This window comes from Heliangelus exortis, chromosome 2 (genome assembly GCF_036169615.1).
Source record: "Heliangelus exortis chromosome 2, bHelExo1.hap1, whole genome shotgun sequence".
NCBI lineage: Eukaryota > Metazoa > Chordata > Aves > Apodiformes > Trochilidae > Heliangelus > Heliangelus exortis.
This window is the reverse complement of record NC_092423.1, coordinates 16,615,463-16,635,921: the sequence shown is the minus strand read 5'-3', so window position 1 is coordinate 16,635,921 and position 20,459 is coordinate 16,615,463. Positions and strand designations below refer to the sequence as shown.

The window sequence follows — 20,459 nt, the reverse complement described above, 5'->3', positions numbered from 1 at the left end:
CAAGTCATATCCAGGGGAAACTAATAAAGAATTAGCAAAAATTCAGCTTAAGCAGGTAGCAGAAAAAAATACTATCCAGTTATGAAAAAAAAAAACAAAAAACTAAAACCAGACTAGATTCACCAAATTCTTTCCCAGTGCCACATACTGCTTTTTGGATGTACAAACTCTTCCCCAATACCACTTGCTGTGGCTTCTTTTTCATAATGCAAAGTACAGTACTGGCCATAAAACTATGCATCCTCTGAACTGGCCAGAAAATATCAGTTAAATTCCATTAGTTAAGAAATACTTCAGTAGCAGCCCAACAGATAAGCTTACTCAATTCTTGAGCATTACATCTACTACCAGAAATGTTTAAGGCAAGAGTGCAAGTAAAAGCTTCACCTTGGAGCTAAAACAGACAAACAGTAAAACATGTCTGGTGTGCTAACAGCAAGCAAACACACATGGAAATTCTTGCAGCTCCTCTAAAAATAAGCTAAAAGAGTAGTCAGAACAGATCTGTATTTATCCCTTCTATTTCTTTAAAAACATCCAAGCAGAGTACATGTGTACTATTTCAGGTTTCAGCTACGTTAGTGCTCATAATTGCCCTGAAGGATCATCTCTTCGTGTTTCTTTTCTATAAATCTCTACAGAATTACTGGGATCTCTGCTATATAAAAAGTAATGAGATGGCTGAAGATTTTTGGTAGAACTTCAGAGAGCAGTGTAATCATACAAGGAAGTAACAAATTGAGGGAAGCAGAGACAAATTTTAAACATTCACCATTTACAGCCAATTTTCTCTTCCAAACTGTCAACAACAGTTGTGGGTTCCCTCTGCTTTACACTTGCAAACTAAAATCTAATCAACAGATTCCTTTATTGAGAAAAAGGACAGCAAGAACAGTTGCATCAGTTTTTGCTGGTTTTACTTAGTACAATAGGAATGTACTGCAGAGAACAATCCAGTATGTGCAGGGGAATGGACTGGATGATCTAATACAACTTTTCCATTTCTGACTTCTTAGAACAGCTCGGTCTGATCCAAGTTCACAAAGAGATTTCTCTCCAACAATACTGAATGAAGGGAACTCCAAGACAAAGTTTGGTCTTTTTTCCAGCCCCCTTTTTAAAATTTCTTTACAATATAAAGCTAGACAGAATATCAAACCATATGCAATAGTATACAACCACGAAGAAAACACTGATAGCTACGTACCCATAAAATTTGGAAGATCTGTAGGAAAATTAGAAAGTTCGTTTTATACTTAAACCTTTCAAGCAATTCGGATCATTCAATGCATTTTTACCAATTCAGAAAAAAAAAAAAAAAAAAAAAAAAAAAGCTCTTCTAATATTTTTAATCATTAGACAGTAAGGTAAGAAGATGAGCTTAGAAATTTTTATTGGGCAGAATGTCTATCTTAAATAGAGAAACCTTAGTGCCTAATTATTAGCATATCTATGCACATTTTCTAAAAAAATTGACACATACGAGGATTGCAACATCCTGGCTCTAAGCCAATGCTAATTTTTTTTTGTTTGTTTGTTTATTTGGGGGTTTTTTTGTTTTTTTTAATTACAAGATATCTGTCATCATTCTCTGCCTCAGGAATTAAAAACATTTGTCTTTTCATGCACAGTTGACTTTAAGAAGTTATTCCTAGGAGAAACAGTTTTTCAAATAAGGCACCAGAAGCCAAAAAGCTTTGGTGCTTTTGAAGCCTTGTAATACAGCAGCTGGGATTCTTTCTTCTGCTCCTATAGCTCTCTTCCAAAAAAGCAATGGACCACTTTCTCTGAAATTTGATACGATACTAAATAATCCTTCTAAAAAATGTACTAAAGGTCATGCAAATATCACAAAGCCTATCTTGGGGCAGGGATATGAACAAGATAACCTTTTGAAAGCTCTTCATATGCTACATTCTATACCTTAACATCACAGAAATCAAAAGGTGAGGTTCTGCACTATATGCACTAGGTCAGACCAGATGGGCCTAGTCTCAATTCTTATAATTAAAAAAACTTTGTCTTTTGAATGAAATTAGTATGGCATATTAAAGAACAGACACTAAAGAACACTAAAGGTGCAGTTTCAAGAATTAAGTAATTTTAAGACAGTTTGAGATTTAATAGGACATCCACAGAACTGACCACAGGATCAGAGTTACACACATGTTTAATACTTGGACCTAAAACCAACCAGATAAAATAAAGATCACTGCAATACTTCAATGATTTCCTCTTGTAACTGCAATAATGTGACCAATCATGGTTCTCCAAAACTTTCTATATGCCTCTAGAAAGCTTATTAATTCTTCTTTGTTAAAATCAGAAAGACCATTCTGTCCTACAATGACAAACCACATGGTAACTAGAGCATCCAACTAGGAGAGCAAGTAAGAGAGCCAACTTTTCCAAACTGAGAGTATACTCATGGTAAGTAAACTAATTTTTGTTTTGCTATCTTTGTTTTCTTTTGGGGGAAGGGACAAAAGGGAACCCGTGAAGGAGTTTGAACAGGTTTAAGTTTTGCTTTAAGAGAAAATTAGAGCAAATGTTTTAATGTCAGTGTTTCACAGATGCATACCCACATTTCTAGCCAGCCTGCTGGTCTCTAGCCAGTTCAGAAAGAAAACTTACCTAGCAACAGACCTGGCATTTCACTGACTTGCACCTACTCTCAATCTATATTAGAAATATGACCAATGTTCCCCTTGCAGTGATCTTCTGAGTCACTCAGACAGTTGCAGCAAAGCAGGACAGAGCCTGGGAATCACTGCACTTCAGAAACTCTGACCAAGTTCTTCAGGCAAGTAAATATTGCCAAGCATTGCTCCCCTGTTTATTGCTTTTGTGTATCAACTACCAGACATGTTTCCTTTTACATGTAAATTCTCAGCTATTTTGAAATTAATTTTCACCAAGTATCAACATTATTACATCTTTTTCCAGACTAAGATAGCTGAAATAAATGGGAGAAGTTGACTCTTTCAAGCCTACATTGACATAATCTCAATTTTAAGTTTCCTCTATATCAATGACCGACATGGATAACCAGTCCTGCTCACTTAAGTCTGAGTCTGGATACAATCATAGCATGGGTTACCCCATAATTTCCTTCCAGCTTGAACTAGCTCTGTAATAGAGACTGAAGACATACTCACCATTTTGCAGGATTGGAACATTTCTAACCAGCTGATTGGCCCCATTTTTCTTGTATAAGCAATTTTAACATGATTGGGGTTGCTCTGCATACATCCATGACATGCTCTGATTTCTTGTTGCTGATCATTTTTATAGCAGGACACTTTACTCAAGTATTCTTCCAACTTTAGTCCAACATATTTATGTGCAAAACAATTTTAAATGGAGGCAAGCCAATAAAAGAAACAGCTTACTAGAATTTCAGTTGACTTTGTTAAAGGAAATTATTTTAAATTAATGTGGCTACTGAACTGTTGCCATACTTGACCTCAGAAAATATATTCCTTCTAATTTTTGCTGTGAACATTTATTTATTTAAGCTAAACTCCAGGTCTTGAATGTTGACCATAAAGAAGTCTCAGATTTCCTGCTACTATTTCGTACTCTTTTTTTCTAAACAAGGGCAAACAACATATGCTTGCTGCATTAACATTACACTGCCAAAACATCACTCTTAAATGAAATCATCTATGTATTTTTGGTAGAATCTTATTTAACAACTTCCACCCCTGACAGAAACAGAGTAAAAACAAGGCTGTTTTGTTTTCACTGAGCAACAGCTTGATCACTGGTTTACTAGATGGCGCTCAGAATATTTTTCCATATGCTCTTCTCAAAGAGAATCTGACTTAAATGTGGTTTACCTTCAACAGTGAATGAAGGCTTTTTTCACCAAACAGATCCCAGAGGAAGGTCAGGTCTTCCTGGCTGTCCACATGTGGCTGCAGCTGGGCTGGCAATGCAGCCAGCAGCTCGTACAGACCTATAAAATGAAAATAAAACACAAAGTGTAATCTAGAGGTGATCTCATTAATTTCACTTAACAGTTCTGTGTAACTGGCTGCCTGCAGCATGTCATTTTAACTAAACATCGAGTCTCCAGAATAACATTAACTTGTAGAATCAGAAAGAACATATTTTTTAAAAAATTTCTTAAGAATCAAGTACTAGCAATGTATTTCTAGCTTGTCACAATTGTCGAACTTCTACATCCATATATATGCTTACACAAGGTTATACAGAAAATTCATAAGGGTTTTGAAAAAAAAAAAAAGGACAAGACCAGAAAAAAAACATACATTCCTTTACTTAATCGTTATTCCATTGCCCTTGATGTTAGCCAAAGAGTGAAATGAGTCATGAATAGGAAAAACTTCCTTAAAAGAACAGAAACGGGATAGGGTGGTCCATTAAAAATGGGTTCATGGTTTCTCTAAATATTTGTTAATATATTGCTTAATTTATTTTTTTTTATCCCCTGTGCAGTAGGAATCCACAGCAAGACAAATGGAACTGCTCTGTTTTGCAGGATTAAAACTCGAAAACCAAAACCAACACAGTTTTCCCAGACATGGACTAATAGAGAAGTATTTCAGTAACATTTTTCATTTGCAGGTATTCAAAATTTCTCCAAAGGGTTAAAGCAATTGCTGTTGCCAGTTATTTGTGGCACACCTCACCAGTGGTCTCCAAGGGGCAGACAGTAGCATAGTGTTCCACAGTAGCATACAGCATAAAATATCCATCATGCACACAGGCCATCAAACTGCTGTCCAAGAAATGTAGCAACAGTGTTTGCCGCAGCCCTCTTTGGGGAGGTAACCTGGCATGAGCTGATATCAATTCATAGCATATGTTTAGTTTTCCAGTGGGATTACTTGGGGTAAAAAGGACAAAATGCCTTTTTCTCCTGTCTGCTGTCTACGAAAACACCAACAGTCTCCTGAGATCCAAGATCCATGGTCCTGCTATTATTTTTAGTCTGAGTAAGTGCTGCTGTTCATCATATGGACAGATTTACAAGATACTCTACTAGTAAAGAACATTGTTTTAAATTATAGGTTACCTATCATTATTATGCCTATTATCTCCACTTATACTTTATAATATATACTTATATATTACTTATACTTTAGAATATTTATTAGTAAACATAACTTCACAGTCATTCCAAGCACTACATATCCCTTTCAAAATTACATACAGCACCTTTGGTATTTGATTATTTAACATTTTTCTCTTTTTCATTGCCTTTCACTAAAATATTTGGGGAAAAAATATTCCTTCTAGATAAGTGTTTTTTATGGTCCACGTATTTTTGGTGGTTGACATTAATTTCTCTTAGAATCTTACTTTTATTTAAATATACTCTTATTTATGCTTCAGAAATACTGCAAGAAGAGAATACAACTCAAACCACCACAACTTTGCACAGACAGAAAAAGAATGCTGAGCCTTGCCTAGCAAGACACAGTGACTGAGCTGACACCCAGAGAAGAGAGCTCTGAATGGGACTCTTGGCTCCAACTTCCCAGACTATTACAACTTCAGCACTTAGCAAAAATGGTCGTTTTTTCACACAATTTATGCTTCAAAAACATTTTCATTTAGAAAATTAAACAATCCCTTTACACTCAGATTTATATTTCTGCCCATAGCCACTTTTATTACTGCAAATACATTTACCTCAGAATAACCTGAAGGTTGTTAAAAAATTGAATCAAATTTTAATGTAATCTTACACTGTGGAATAGCTTCACAGGAACAATTCACATGTGCCATTCAGCAGAATGAAAATAATAACTTGAGCCACTCCCTTCAAATAGATGTATAACAGTATGTGGGTTTTTTCTCCTTCATCCATCAGAGCTGCTTAAATTTCACAGAAAATCAACTATAAAACTATGGTATCCTTGTTACTATTACTTCTCAAACTTTGATAATTAAATCCCCTGTGAATATAAAATGAAAGTTCATATTTCCTCATGGATTAACTATTACAGTAGTAACACAGGGTGAGACAGAATCTGCTTGTAATGGGACAGCTTTTATGCACAGAACTCCCAGACAAAAATCCCACCTGCCAGGACAGGACAGACTAACCCTGCAGGTGCTTATACACATTAAGGTTTTCACAACCAGCTCAAAAATGTCTGTGGGGTTCACTTTTTCCTATAGCCCTCAATTGTTCCTTCTAGGGAAATGTGTGTCTATGTCCATAGTGCACTACTGATAGCTTTAATGGCAATGCACCCTATCTATACAATTCTCCCAGGGAAGCAGAGAAAATCAGACAGGTGCTGGCTGATCTAACCAGTACCATAGCTATGTTTCTAGTTCTGTCCTGCTTTGGCTCTACAGTTCAGTGTTTACAGCTTTTGGCCACAACAAAAACAAAATCCCACCCTTCTCCACAAGAGCAGAACCTGAGGACTATGCCATGCAGTGTGCTGAAGAACACCATGCTCCTGCTCTTCAGACTCCTCTTGAAACTGAGTACGAGATAGCCAGGAATAAAAAAATCTCAATCAAGGAGGCAAATGTGAAACAGGGTGGAGGAGGACTTAGGGTATTTAGGGATAAGATGACAAAGATCCAAGTTCAAAGATCCAAGATGACTTTTATCCACGTTCAAAGTCAAAATTCTGACGTTTCAGATCATCTCTCTCAGCAATAGCCTCCTTCCAAGCAGAAGGTAATGGTAGCAGAAGGTGCTAGGACCTGCAAAGGCTTATCTTTACAGTGTCTTACTTTTAGTTCTTCCTTCCATGGTGCCCAGTATCATGAAATCCAGAATTTTCAGATGGGCATTCATATTTTTATATGTGAAAAAAAACAAAAACCCCAATAACAGTGTCTATTTCCTCTAAACCCAACTCCTCAAATAAAAGGTTGCATTTTACTTGTGTCCTAATTACATAAAGTGTGTTCTTCTTATCCATTGCAGTGTGAATAAACTGTGAAAATCGTGGCTGGCATATGGCTTTCCCAGAAAATGGGATTAAAAGAAAGTGCTGTGGTGATACAGAAATGGACAAAATAATTTGTCAAGTTACTGTAAACTGGTAATGAAGATAAAACCACTAAATTGGCAACTACACATTGGCCTAATTTAAACTGCCAGATTTGATAATTTGTCATATCCATCTTTCCAACACCCAAAGGGCAGTAACTCAAATCTCTGCAGCCCTGTAAGGTGTAACTGTACAGAGATGCTGCCACTTGGCGAGAGAACGAATCTGAACTTCACAGCAAAGACTGCTTCAGCCCAACCTCAACCCTCCTGCAAAACTTCTAAACAGCATCTCAGGTGGTTCTGGCAGCCAAAGGCCTCTGAAATAAATGCAAGTTTCTCAGCAGTTTTAGTACTGCGAGGCTATTGAAATAAGATTTTTTTTTTTTTAGTGTTTTCAGTAGCAACTACAAAAACTGAACACTTCTGATTGCCTCTAAAAACAAAAATGAACTTTGAAAAAGATCAGAGCTGTATCCCCTATATTCAGATGAACTATTTTGTAAACTGAAATGCATGTTCCTCCCATAAGTGATGGAATGAGATGTATCTCAGCACCTCAGAGCTGAATGCTGTAAGAACATGGCTGCCAGGTCTCAGTCCTACTTTTGGTTTCAGTTCAATGTTTGTCCTAACATCCCACATATGACATGCACGGACCTCCTATTAAAAAAAAAAAAAAAAAGTATTTTGCACACGTTTCTTGAAACATGCCCACAATTTAAATGAAAACATTAAAAAAAAATATTTTAAAAAAAGTATCTAGAAGTTGTTTTAAATTAAAAAAAAAAAAAAATTGACCAAAAAAACATTCCTGGTTTTCTTATTGACTGGTGCTGGTGACACTGTGAAGTCTCAAGGGGGAAAAGATTCCTTTTTTAAATACATTGTTGCTATTCTATTTGTAATTTTTTTTTCAGTCTTGTTTTCCTAAATTTTACCAGCTTTTATACTTAAAAGGAAGTCATGTGCACTGGGATTTTCTAATATCAAAATACTTCAAGTGTCAAAATTCAGTACAGTAAATATGACTTAAACAAGACTATTATTCATTTACTTTGATTTTTAACAGCAGATCATTTAATCAAAGGTCTCAGAAGACTTGAGCATACATTAAAAAATTAACAAGTTCAAATATAGAGATGCAAGGGTATTTTGCAATTGTAAAAGGGGAAGTAAGATCAGTCAGTCCTACAACTTGGGGGGAAAAAACCCAAACAACAGATAAGCCCTGGTCCACAATAAGTCCTGGACTTCCCCAAATCACTGAAACAGAGGAGGAAAAAGCATCCTTTCTACACTAAAAAAGGTCACATAATCCAGTGACAGTAACAGAATCAGAATTATTTAGGTTGGAAAAGACCTTTCAGACCACTGGCTCCAACCAAGAGCCTCGCAGTGCCAACTCCACCAAAGTAGCCAATTGCAGGTAAACAAGGGGGCTCCGAGTTCTAGACACTTCCATGCTGCTACTTCTATTCATGCTGTAGAAATCAGGTGCACTAGCACTTAATATGAACTAAGTAAAAGCCTATAGTATGGAAATATCAAAAGGAGAAACACATTGCATGTAGGAATACTCTCGAAGGAGTGGAAGAGGGAGGGGCTTGTTTGGAGGTGCTCATATAGTGTATTAAGTCTTATCATCTGATTAAAGAATAAAGGAATTTAAAAGTAATAAAATAATATTAGACATAAAATATGCTTCTCATGAAATTTAGTTCAGCCAAGGAAAAAGGCACATGCAATTAAACCCCAATGACTAGATAACCTTGCCTACAGGAATAGTCCATATAAACTACTCACATGTAGATAATCTAAATACACATAATCTAATACTACAATTTACAACAGCTTGTAAAGGGCAGAGAAACCACTTGGAAAAATCTGGATTTGTTGCAAGAGCAAGTAAGATAAAATGGCTGCAGAATAAGCTTTCTAGCATTCTGCCAGTTTGGACTAAGGAAGTAATTTCAAGGGAAAATCCAGCTATGTTTGAAAACTTAGCACCGTCCCTCCTTAAAAAGGTGACAGATACATTTCAATTTTTTCATTTAAAACACTTGAGTAGTGTCTGACTTCAAAGCATCTTCAGCTTTTCCTAAGCTTATATTAATACAGTTTAACTTTATTCAGTCTGAAAGAACGGGTGCATAATAATGGCAATTCCAATTTAAAAACGTGTATGCTAAATTTGCACGTGTAGTAAGATTTAAAACTAAGCAGCAATGGAAAGCTTTTAAATCAGAAACAACGGGACATAAAGAATTTTTCCAGTTCTAGAAAATTACTTCCTTCATAGTGGTATATTCTACAGAAGACTGCTTGTTCCTAGGAGTAGAATAAATGGCTAAGCTTAAGATGAAAGTGTTCCCGTACTGCAGCACTCACACTGCAGATTCCAGATGCTCTACATTCTTGACATCAGAATGGAAAAATTTACTGTTAGTCTAGAGAAATTTAATATCACCATTCTTGTCATATCCTTCATAGCTTCATTATTAGGACAAGTCTGTGGAAGCTATAAACTAGTGCTAAATGATAAAAAATATGGTCTCTGCGTTCCATCACTCTTGCATACTACAAGAAAACATGAACTTTGTTTTGGTTAATGTAAGGAAAGAAAAGGAGACAAATGGATGTATGTTTACTTTCATATGTTAATTAATTTCCTGAATTAGCATTCTGAACACCTATGCCAGACTTCAAATCAAAAATTTTTACAGTAACTGAGGGATAATAAATACTGAAGAATATACATCTAAGCCCAGAACAACACTGTAAAATTTTATTGTATTAATAAAATGTGACACGCCAACCTTTAAATTTTCCACTTTGTCAAAGGTAAAATAATCAGCACCATTTGCTGCCATTTATAACAAGCTGACATTTTTTCACATTTGAACTGCACTTTACAGTTCTATAAAGGCTCAGACAACACTTGCCTTACACAAAAGCAAACAGCATTGAAGGAGAAACACTCACTCTGACATCGTTGCTGCTGCATAATAAAATCAGTCACTAACACCAAATATTGAAAATTATTTCATTTGGAAATTTGAGATCAGTATTTATGCACACATTCAAATAAAAACGTATGTGATACACCTATGGATTAGGATAGAAAAACTGCACTGTCCTATAGACTCCAGGTATAAAAAGACCACTATGTGCTCAGCTTTATGTGCTACACTTAGTTCTTTTTTATGTTCTCTTAAATAATTCTACCGAATATATGGGCTTCCTGACACTACAAAAAAGAGTAACAATTTTCTTTGCAGAACCAGGGTATTTAACTAATTCCAGCATGTTTTGGTTTTTTTAATTTTGCAATTTATTGGGTTTTTAAAATAAATTAATAACCTAATTTCAAAGGTAAAGAATACTGAGTAACTAGATAATCATGACATGCAAATGATCGGCATCATTGAAGAAATACCTGTTTTGGTTTATTTGTTAATTCACAAAAAAAAGTAAACCATTGAAATCCTTACAGATGGCACAGCAATAAAAATGTTCTATTTCTTCCTAATGAAAACAAGAATTTTGCCATAAGTGTCCTCAAAGAATAAGATTACATACATTAAGGGCAATACATTCTTTTAACAAAAAAGTTATACCTAATTTTTATTCCTGCAAGCTACAGTAATTTGTTAACCTACCTTAAAACAATGTTATGACAGAAAATGCTGAAAGGGAGCAATCATTTAAGCCCTCCACTTTTAAAAATATTATTCCCTTCAAAATGGAAAAGTCTTTAGTTTTAAAACTTGGCTTTCGAAGCTAAAGAATCCAAAGTTGTTTGAAACAGTTACTGGTCTTTTAGGATTTGTCTCAACATTTGTATTTCAGATTTAGGATACCACATAATGTGTTATGTTCTGATACAAGTTAAATAGTTGATCTCTATTTGCATTCATACAGTGTAAAACTTGCTGCAGAGTTCTTGATTCTACAGCTACTCAAAGCTGCTTCAAAATCAAACCCCCTCAAAATGTAGTTACTAGATGCTGTGTCAACAAGGACACTTTGAAAGATCATAAAATGTACTTTCATGAGTATTCAAAGGCTCTCCGACTACATGCAAGAATAACATATACATAAAACTGATTTAAAGGGACCTATCAGGCACAAATTAATAAGCAGCTTGTGGAACGCTCACAAAGATCTGACATTCATATATTTTAAGAAAAGCCTTTGAAAGAAAGTCTTCTTCAAAAACTTGTCTTCTCCAATGAAGCCTGCATGCTATGATGCCTTGAATAACCTTGAGTAATTGACTGGTGCTTTGTACAGACATCAGCTTTAGTATTTCTAACTAGATCTTCATCAACACTAAAGCAGGCAATAGCAAGTACCTGGCAGGCAGTCGGGAAAGAGCTCATTCCAGCACTAGGATGTCACTGGGCACACTCACCATGTTTAACTCTTTCGTCACAGTTCACAAGGTTAAAAGGCACTGGGGAGAAGTTGCAATAAATACTAGAAGTGACACTTTATATCTGCAAAATGAGGACGTAATATCTCATTAAGAGACTGAGTAGAGACTTTAGCAATAGATGCTGAGACTATTTTCCATTCAGTTGTGCCTAAAACGGCTGGAAACACCGTTTGATTGCAATGTATCTCAACCTCTCATATTGTGTCTTGAGGCTAGAAAAAGCCCTGCGACCCTAGGCAGAAATAACCACACAACACGCTGCTACCTGGGCCAAAAGCTGGCACAGCTGCACTCCTGTGGTGCAGCACCACAGTCTGCTCCAGGCAAAGGACATCTGGCATCACTAGGAACTGTCAAACATTTGTGTAATCACAGCTTTTGGTCCAACAAACATGGCTCTACATTCAAGCCTCTGGTTAGAAACAATATAGGCCGTCGTACTTTCGAATTGACCACAAAACTATGCATTGCTCACATGAAAAAAAAAAAAAAAAAAAAAAAAAGTAGAAATTGTTGCAGCTGCCAGACCATATGATTTTAAATTTGTGTCCAATAACTATAACAGTTTTAAAGAGTTTACCATCAGCAAATATAATTGCACACATTTTCTGATTCCACACTGCTGAATCTGTCTAGCATAATATAAAATATTAACCCAAAACAGAACAGTTGTGAGAAATTTCATTCTACTTTGAACAAGTTTTCCCACAGTTACCATAAATATGTTGATACCAAAATAAATACCCTTTCCAACACCAGCAAGTTATATTTTTAAAAATTAAATCTGATAGCAATTAAAGCTAGCCATATGTCTCATATTTTCCCAACTCTTTCATATTAATGTTAGCCTACAAGCCATTTAATGTCTCTGGCAGCTGGAGATGGGCAGAATTCAAGAATGCACGGTAAAATATTGGCTCTATTTATTAATTCAGTATAAATTTTGCCTCAGCTAGCATACTGGTTTTCATGAAAACCTAGCCATACCTGTCAATTTCTGTGTGGGGGGAAACATAACTAGCCTTGAAATAATAATGCAGCCAAAGGCATTTAGCTCCTACACTTGTGGTGACACACTTATGCCTAAGCTGTAAGCAGCAGTGTGAAGCAGCAGAGCAAAGGTTTTCACCTTCTTGGTGGCATATCAGTGGGGAAGCAGAGGCAGTTTGGAGTAAGATTCCAGTGCCCTGCAAGCCTTTGTCCTGTCAGCCTCTGAAGGAAGAGCTACTCCCACAAATCTTGCCTTCATCACTCTCCTAAATTCCCTTTCTCATTATCCCACAACAATGAGCCCAGATCTCTGCAAGCAGGCTGGTTTAAATCCATGAACAGTATATAAAGGGAAGACATCGACATGAAAATAGCAAAAGCAAGGATAGCATGTTTCATTGTTCAGATGACTGCAAAACAGCCTCTGAACTTCACATTGCTTGCAGTGGTCTCACTTCATTGGGAGGTAATCCATATGGACTATGGAGCTACCAAAGCAGTGTAGTCATCTAGCAAAATATTTCTACATCTACACCAACAACATGCGGTTTCACAGGTCAAGAGAATTCTCAAAGAATCACAGAAGACATTGCTACAAATGAAGTTTGGAAAAATACCCAACATTTCAAATATATTTCATAACTTTATTTTGTGTTATTACAAAACAGAGAAGAAAATACCAAAACTGTGAATATTTTAAAGATCACATGAATTTATAATCTGGTAAGTAACAAATGTGTTGGGTTTAATTTAAAAAACAAACGTATTCAGTTTTACAGGCTTATAATACAGGAAAAATTCCACTAACTGGCACAGCATTAGCTCCTATATGTACTCAAGAAGTAAATAACGTAAGTTTGGCACCTTTTTCTTTCTACAATTTATAATATTCAAATTCAAGAACTGCTTATGACTTACACAATATTTAAGCAATCTCACACAGTTTTAGTTGGTGGCCAAACTTGGCCCATAAACATGATTTTCCAGATGACAATGCATGAATCAAAAGCACAAAGTCTGCTTTGCACATTCATGCTCCAGTTTTTAAGGACAAACAGAAAAGCATTTGTAAACTCATCAGCTGAGAAAACTCAATACCGGCTTGAGAGGAAAGAAATCTGTAACAATTTTACAATGTTTTTCACACTAAAACAACACTTAAAGCATAATGATGTCATCCTGGCTCCACCAAAGTCAGCAACAAAGCTGCCATCAGCTACTATGAAAGCCAGGACTGCAAACTTAAATCCTCCTAAAAAGTCAATGCCACATCTTGCAGACTTGCTTTACCTGCAGAAGTGCAAGTCTTCTTTCTCTTCAAAATGTTTGATGGGCTTAGGCAGAGTTCAAGGAGACTTGTGCAACACAGAAAATACTTAAAGCTTCAGATACAGCCTCAGGCAGGAGCTCAGCCATCTGTTTAAGATGGCTGCTTCAGGATAACTTGACCTGACGCTGACAGGGCTATAAACCTTAAAGGAAGGGCAGGATCCTGCACATGTTATAAAAACAAGTACTTTTTTTTTTTTTTTTTTTTTTTTTTTTTTTTTTTTTTTTTAGTTATTATATAAAAACAGAGGTTTTATTGGCTAACGGAGAGTGGAAGAGAAATAAGCATGTGCACACATAAGCCTTTCTCCTCTTGTTTTACAGTTAAAACAGATTATGCTGGTAAATTACAAGATTAATTTCAAAGTCACTTGATTAATCTAAATGAGAACAAATATTGTGAACACTGTAGTCAGGCTTTTGATTTATCATAGTTTAAAGACTGTAAAATGGCTCTCAAAACAGTTTTAAGAAGCACTATCTGAGTTCAGAAAAATATACAGGTTAATCCATGGTATAAGAAAAGCATGTACATGAAGAAAGCAACTGCAAAGATGTGGTGACATCCCTAATGAAGTCTGTTGACGATGTAAAAGTGTAAAATTAACATGCACAGGTCAGCATCTAGAACATTTCCATCATGAACAGTACCTTGCTTTTAACAGAGATGTAGTGCCTAGTCCTATTTAAAAAAAGAAATAAAATTTTAAAAATCAATGCTTCCGTACTAGTGTCCGAGCTTTCAATAGGCCATGACTTAGCAACTTTGATATTCAGAGATGATTCCTATTTACTAGTCCTCCACAAAGTCTTTCAGACTCCAGAGTGGAAAATCAGCCCAGAGCAGACCCTTACACAACCTCACAAATTCAGCTTTAGCATATTAAACAGCTTCAATTGCATTTATCCCCTTGGGGAAAGGGGGAGAAAAAGGTAAGGAGAGGTAGGATTTGGCAAGAGGATAGTCAAATCCTCCTAAAAACAGGAATAGGGAGACAAAAGAAGTAAATAAAATTATCATAACCCTCCCACCCCATGGTAATAAATTATTAAGTAAATGAACAATCACACACACCAATCTCTAAAGATTAACCTTTTCATTGAAAAGAAATTTTACATTGACCTGAGGTAGCTCCATGTAAACAAACAAACACAAACAAACAAACAAAAACCACTTCACTCGCTGTACAGTCACTCTATTTAAAATAATAATCAAATGCAGTTCCTACTATACATATTTTTTTGATTCCTGAATTGACTTCTCCCTATGCATTTTCACAATCCTGCTATTAATTCTTGTGCATAAAACTATGTGATCTAGAACAACAAGCACAGGGGTAGAAAACCGATCTTAGCAGTGTAATCTCAGTTGGATCTCCTATTTATGAAACACCCCTGAACAAAAATAATAACTTTAGCTGTTCCTAAAACAGGGACAAAAATGTTGCCAGACAGAGAGCACATCCACATAATAGCACGATGAGATTTTAACTTTGAATATAGCCTAATATTGCAATGAAGAAGGTGAAAACTATGGAAAGTTACGTAACTATACTCCCACTGCCTGCAGCCAGTGGTATGAACTGGACTCTGATGTGGAAGGCAAAGGAAGAGAACTTGAGACAGTATTTTTCTCCTCCTAACTTGTTAAAGAAGTGTCAAAAGCTACACAGTCTGTGTTCAAAAATAACTCTACTGATAACTGTAACCCACAGAGGGGATAGTCTAGACTGCTGCAAATATTAAGGCATGTATGATATCATCTTTTTTTTTTCCCCTCCTTTTTCAAGTTAACATTGTAGGAACCATGCTCAGAGGTGAATCTAAACTCTTCAGATCCTTATACAAAACCTATTTGGAGTGGTTCTTTCTTGGGAATGGAGGGGAAGATGATGGTGGTGGGACTTCTAAAAATTAATTTATTTTACCTGTAGTGTTTTGTATATCTAAACTAACTTCAAGGAGAAATGGTTCTATTTAAAGTGTTAAGCAGCTGTTGAGACCACAATTAATCATCTTATTTGATTATTTCTTGAAATAGAGACTGTAGACTTAACAAATAAGATCTGGAGGAAGCATGCAGTCCCCCTTGGCTTGCGTACCTGTGTCACTTCCAGATCCAGTTGATAATGCTGGCATGATTCAGTCTGCACAGTATCAGGCAGGAACGTCAGACTAGCACTCTGCAGCCAGAAGGCAGAAGTTAATTTCAGTTTAACTGCTTGCAGCCAAGTTGTCTATGAAGATTTATGCTAGTCTAAGTTTCTCCTAGAAAGAACAGAAACAGAGTTTTACAATTAAGAACACCGTTAAACTGTAAATTACTGCAGCTAGGAAAACCCCATCTTTATCATAAAATAAAATTTGATTCAAGATGCTGAAAACCAAGTGCCTTGCATTTAGATATTACTGTTAAGAGGGGTTTTTTTTCCCCAGGTAAAACAGGTTTTGTTTTCTTCAGTCTAGCCGATAATCCCATTCTGCTGTAAGAATAATTTAACACATTTCTCTTACGTAAATTATACCCTTTAACTCTATTTTGTCAGGTATTTTGGAAATAAAGCCTAAGGTTATTTTATTGTCATTAGTTTGAATAATTTAAGTCCCTCAGATTTTACTACTACTTATCCCAGAAAAGCAAAAAAAAAAATATTGCTTTTTATCATATCAATTTATTCAACATTTCTATTTAACCACCTTTCATTAGTTTTCAGTTCATTTAATGACATGTCATTTTCATTTGTAATCTCAAAATATAATCTAAATTTTGACCGAAGGTATAAAAAAACAAGACGGAGACAAAAACTTCTCTAAGTAAATAGCACTTTAATTCATGCAGACCATGCAAGGAATTTTCCTGTAATTCATAAAAAAAATACTCACTTAATAGTAAAGACATTTTTTAATTATTGCACAGACCTACTAATACTAAATTTTGGGTGTTTCTTTTAATCAGATCTTGAGAAAAATTCAGAGCAAATGTTACAAAAGTAAAAAATCAATTTGAAATGTTAGTGAATTTATTTAAATTCAGGTATGTTAGAATATGAAACTGGAACACAAACTTTTGAAAAGAAATTCAAAGTTAAGATTGGAAATGTTTACTAATAGCCGAGCAGGGGCTGATGTGTTTGCAGAGAAGGAAGGGAGAGGGAGAAGTATAAGGTAGCAGAAACCAAGGGTTTTTGCCAGATTACAGAAAAAAAAAAAAAATAAAAAAAAAATTATTGAATTAAAAAATCACTCTAGTTCTGCTTTAACATAAGAAAATAAACAAATATAAGAGCATTTTACTGCCGCTGCTAGTTTGTTTGGTTTTGTTTGGGTTTTGGTTTTGTCTTGTTGGTTTTTTTTAAATATATATTAACCAGAACTACTTTTGAAGTCATCTTGGCTCTGAAAGCACATATTTTGGACACATTTGTACTTGGCAATAGTCTTGTAGAAAAATAATATACAGGTGCTGTAAACAATGATGTTCAAAATCTTGGTTTTCACCATAAAAAAAAATCCCCACATTGCTATAAGTATAACACCATATTATGGGCCAACCACAAGATTCTGTTTAGTAAGCTCTAAATAAATTAGTAGATTTAAGCTACTAAATTGTTAACTCATCCCTAGGTGTAAGTCTATTGTTTAAATAGTCTGGCAACATTTTAAAGTTTTTTCCTCCCCTAAGCATTTACAGAAGAAATAGGTCAGCATGTCAACTTTCAAACTTCATTGAAAGTGGATGGGTTTTTTTAAGAAGGCAAACACAGCAGAAGTTACCCAGGGCTCTAACTTCTTCTATGGTGGAATGCACTGAATAAAACTTAAAAGCTGTCTATGAAGATTCTTTCAGGGTCTGAGGGCTTTTTAGGTATAAACAGTTGTGGTAAAGAAAATTTTAAAAGTTTTAACTAAATAAGCTTCAGTTTAAAAAAAAAAATATTTTTACATTTATCAGATCAGCACAAAGTCCATTAACTTAACTACTTTATCTCTTTTAAGCTGTAAGTACTTCAGAGTGAAAGCTCATTTTACGATGACAAAGTTGTAAAACGTCTATAGGCAGAGCCAGCCAGGGTGCAGGGGAAAAAAAAGAAAAGAAAAAAAAAAGAAAAAAAAAAAAAAAATTACATCATAGCCAAAGACACGCTGTACCAATTAAGGAGGAACATATTCACTTGCATTAATTCTGCTTGTTTTTTTCTAACACATCTAAATGTAATAAAGAAGTCATGTTCTAAGCTCACTTACAGTCCCCAGCATGAGCACACAACCACAGCCATACGAAGGATGGAGGCATTTTTAGTTTTCATACATGTAAGAAACTGGCTAAAACAAAATTAGTTGCTATTGGTGAGACATCTTTGATGAATATCGAGCTTAAAGTGCTTTTGTCTATTAAAAGAAAAACTCAGATATACAAGGCATTCTCATTAAAGGTGTACTATAGATTAATAAGAAATACAACTTCCTTAAAAAGTTTGCTGCAAAATGTGAAAAGTCTTGTTGATCTTCATACATGTCATGTATTTAAACTCGATAATTTTCTTTATTTTTCTTTATGCCACAGTAAATCATTCAATATTAAAAACATTCAAGCTCTTTATTATTTAAGAAACTTATATATGGCATAAAGTTATTCCCCCCAGGATCCTAAACATATATCAATGAAAAATAAATGACCTGATGAAATCCTTACCAGTAAAACGCTTAATATTTTGCTGGAATGGAATGGGGATTTTTAATTTATTTTTTTTCTAACTTGCAAATTAAGCTACATTTTTGCAGTGACGACATTATTTTCTTTGGCTGCCTTTATTTAAAATGCTTTGGAATTTTTTGCCGGAGCCCGGCATTGCTGACTGCTGTATGGAATCGATTTGCTGCAACACAGAAATACCAGCTGTTACAGGACGTCCTGAGAGGGATTACCGAATATTCTCAAATTGAAGTCCAATCTATCTTTCCATAAAAACGAGAACCGGAGGCCAGGAACCTCACAGCGGTATCAAGTGCACCTCAGGCATTTACAGTGCCCGGCGGGGCTCTCCCATCCCTCACCCGGGCCTCTCCCATCCCTCACCGGAGCTGTCCTGTCCCATCCCATCCCTCACCCGGGGGGGCTGTCCCATCCCTCACCCGGGGCTCTCCCACCCCTCACCCGGGGTTGTCCTCTCCCATCCCACCCCACCCCTCCCCGGGGGCTGTCCTGTCCCCTCCTGTCCCGTCCCTCACCCGGGGGGGCTGTCCTCTCCCATCCCATCCCATCCCATCCCATCCCATCCCATCCCATCCCATCCCATCCCATCCCATCCCATCCCATCCCATCCCATCCCATCCCATCCCTCCCCCGGGGCTCCGGTCCCGCCTCGCACCCGAGCGGACGCTGACACCGCCCCCCCCCCCATCCCCAACCTCCGCGCACCGCTCCCGCGCGGCTCCTGCCCCCTGGCGGCCGCGGGAGGCGCCGGGCTCGGGCGGAGCGGGGAGCGGGGAGCGGGGAGCGGGGAGCGGGGAGCGGGGAGCGGGGAGCGGGGAGCGGGGGGGCTGCGGCCGCTTCCCCCTCCTCGGCCCCAACTCCCGAACCCCCTGCACGGGTCCTGCGAGCTCCGGGGAGAGGCTCCTCGGAAGGCACTAAGGCGCTTTGATGACTTCTGCTGTTAATTAAGTAAATAAGCAATAATAACTAATGTAAACTAAATAATAAATTACATAATTTTAATTATTTCTGCCTGTATTTACTTGAATAACTAAAGATATTTCTATTTCTAGGACTCTCTGGTTGAACGACAGATATAAAAAAAAATTAAATACACCGAGATGTGGGTAAAAGAAGCAGGAGTGCTTCCCTGCCTCTCGGTAACTGCTGCCTGATGCACAAGCACGCACACCCGGACAGACCCACCTCTAGGGAAGCTTCACCTCCAGACCCATGAAGGTGACAGAACTTACCAGGGTGCCAGAGCCCCCGGTTCTAAACAGCCATCAGCAGGGCAGACGGCTCTGGGAAACAACTTCCAAAACAACAAAATTCTAGAATTACAGATCTCCAAGGGTAAAATTTTTCTCCATATCCCACAGGTCAGAGAGACCCCTTAGCGAGGCATGAGGGGATCAATCTTGTTCCCAGTCACTCATACAGGTCCTGACTATACAGGAGGACCAGTAACAAAGGACAGAGGCAGTCTGATAAAACAAAGAGGGTAGGAGGCAGATGAAAAGTGACAAGATGGACCACCTGCCACTTAAATACTAAAAAGAAACTAATAAAACTAAAATCATCCTCTACTGCTTTTGAATGGAAATTACTCCAGTAGTCATGCATATGTTTTATTTTAGACAAGTTTGATTGTTTTCTATGAAAGATGAGTTAGGAAAATGGATTCAAACTTGTCTCTATGGCAAGCATCACACATTTGGAGATAGCACACATAAAGACTTAGTTCTACCTTTCACTCTCCATCCAAACCTCAATAAACTGCATAATATTTATTTCTGAAATATTAGCTTACAAGTTATTTAACATTTTAGGCACTTTAATGATGATAAATTGATTTTCTTCACATTAAAAAAGCAGGCTAAAGACTTTCCACTGATTCAAAACAGGTAAAAGCATTAAAAGTATTAATCTAGGGGATGTTAAAAATCACTATGGAGGGGGGAGAGGGAAGAGCAGGGAATGACTTAAAATGAGGTTTTTGATACAAGTAACAC

At 36.6% G+C, this 20,459-nt stretch overlaps 1 protein-coding gene across 6 annotated transcripts in view; it reads right to left on the bottom strand.

Moving 5' to 3' along the window:
* The window catches only part of MPP7 (MAGUK p55 scaffold protein 7), a 142,329-nt gene that overhangs the window by 87,300 nt on the left and 34,570 nt on the right, over positions 1 to 20,459 (bottom strand). For 5 of the 6 annotated variants that reach the window (XM_071734950.1, XM_071734947.1, XM_071734951.1 and 2 more), the window contains 2 exons: positions 15,854 to 16,019; positions 3,843 to 3,961 (listed from right to left, as the gene is read on the bottom strand). In XM_071734950.1, coding sequence (XP_071591051.1) covers positions 3,843 to 3,961; positions 15,854 to 15,890 — 156 coding nt within the window. In that variant the 5' untranslated portion in view covers positions 15,891 to 16,019. Of the gene's footprint in view, positions 1 to 3,842; positions 3,962 to 15,853; positions 16,020 to 18,444; positions 18,465 to 20,459 lie in introns of those variants that run through there. The other variant, XM_071734949.1, reaches the window with a different exon arrangement.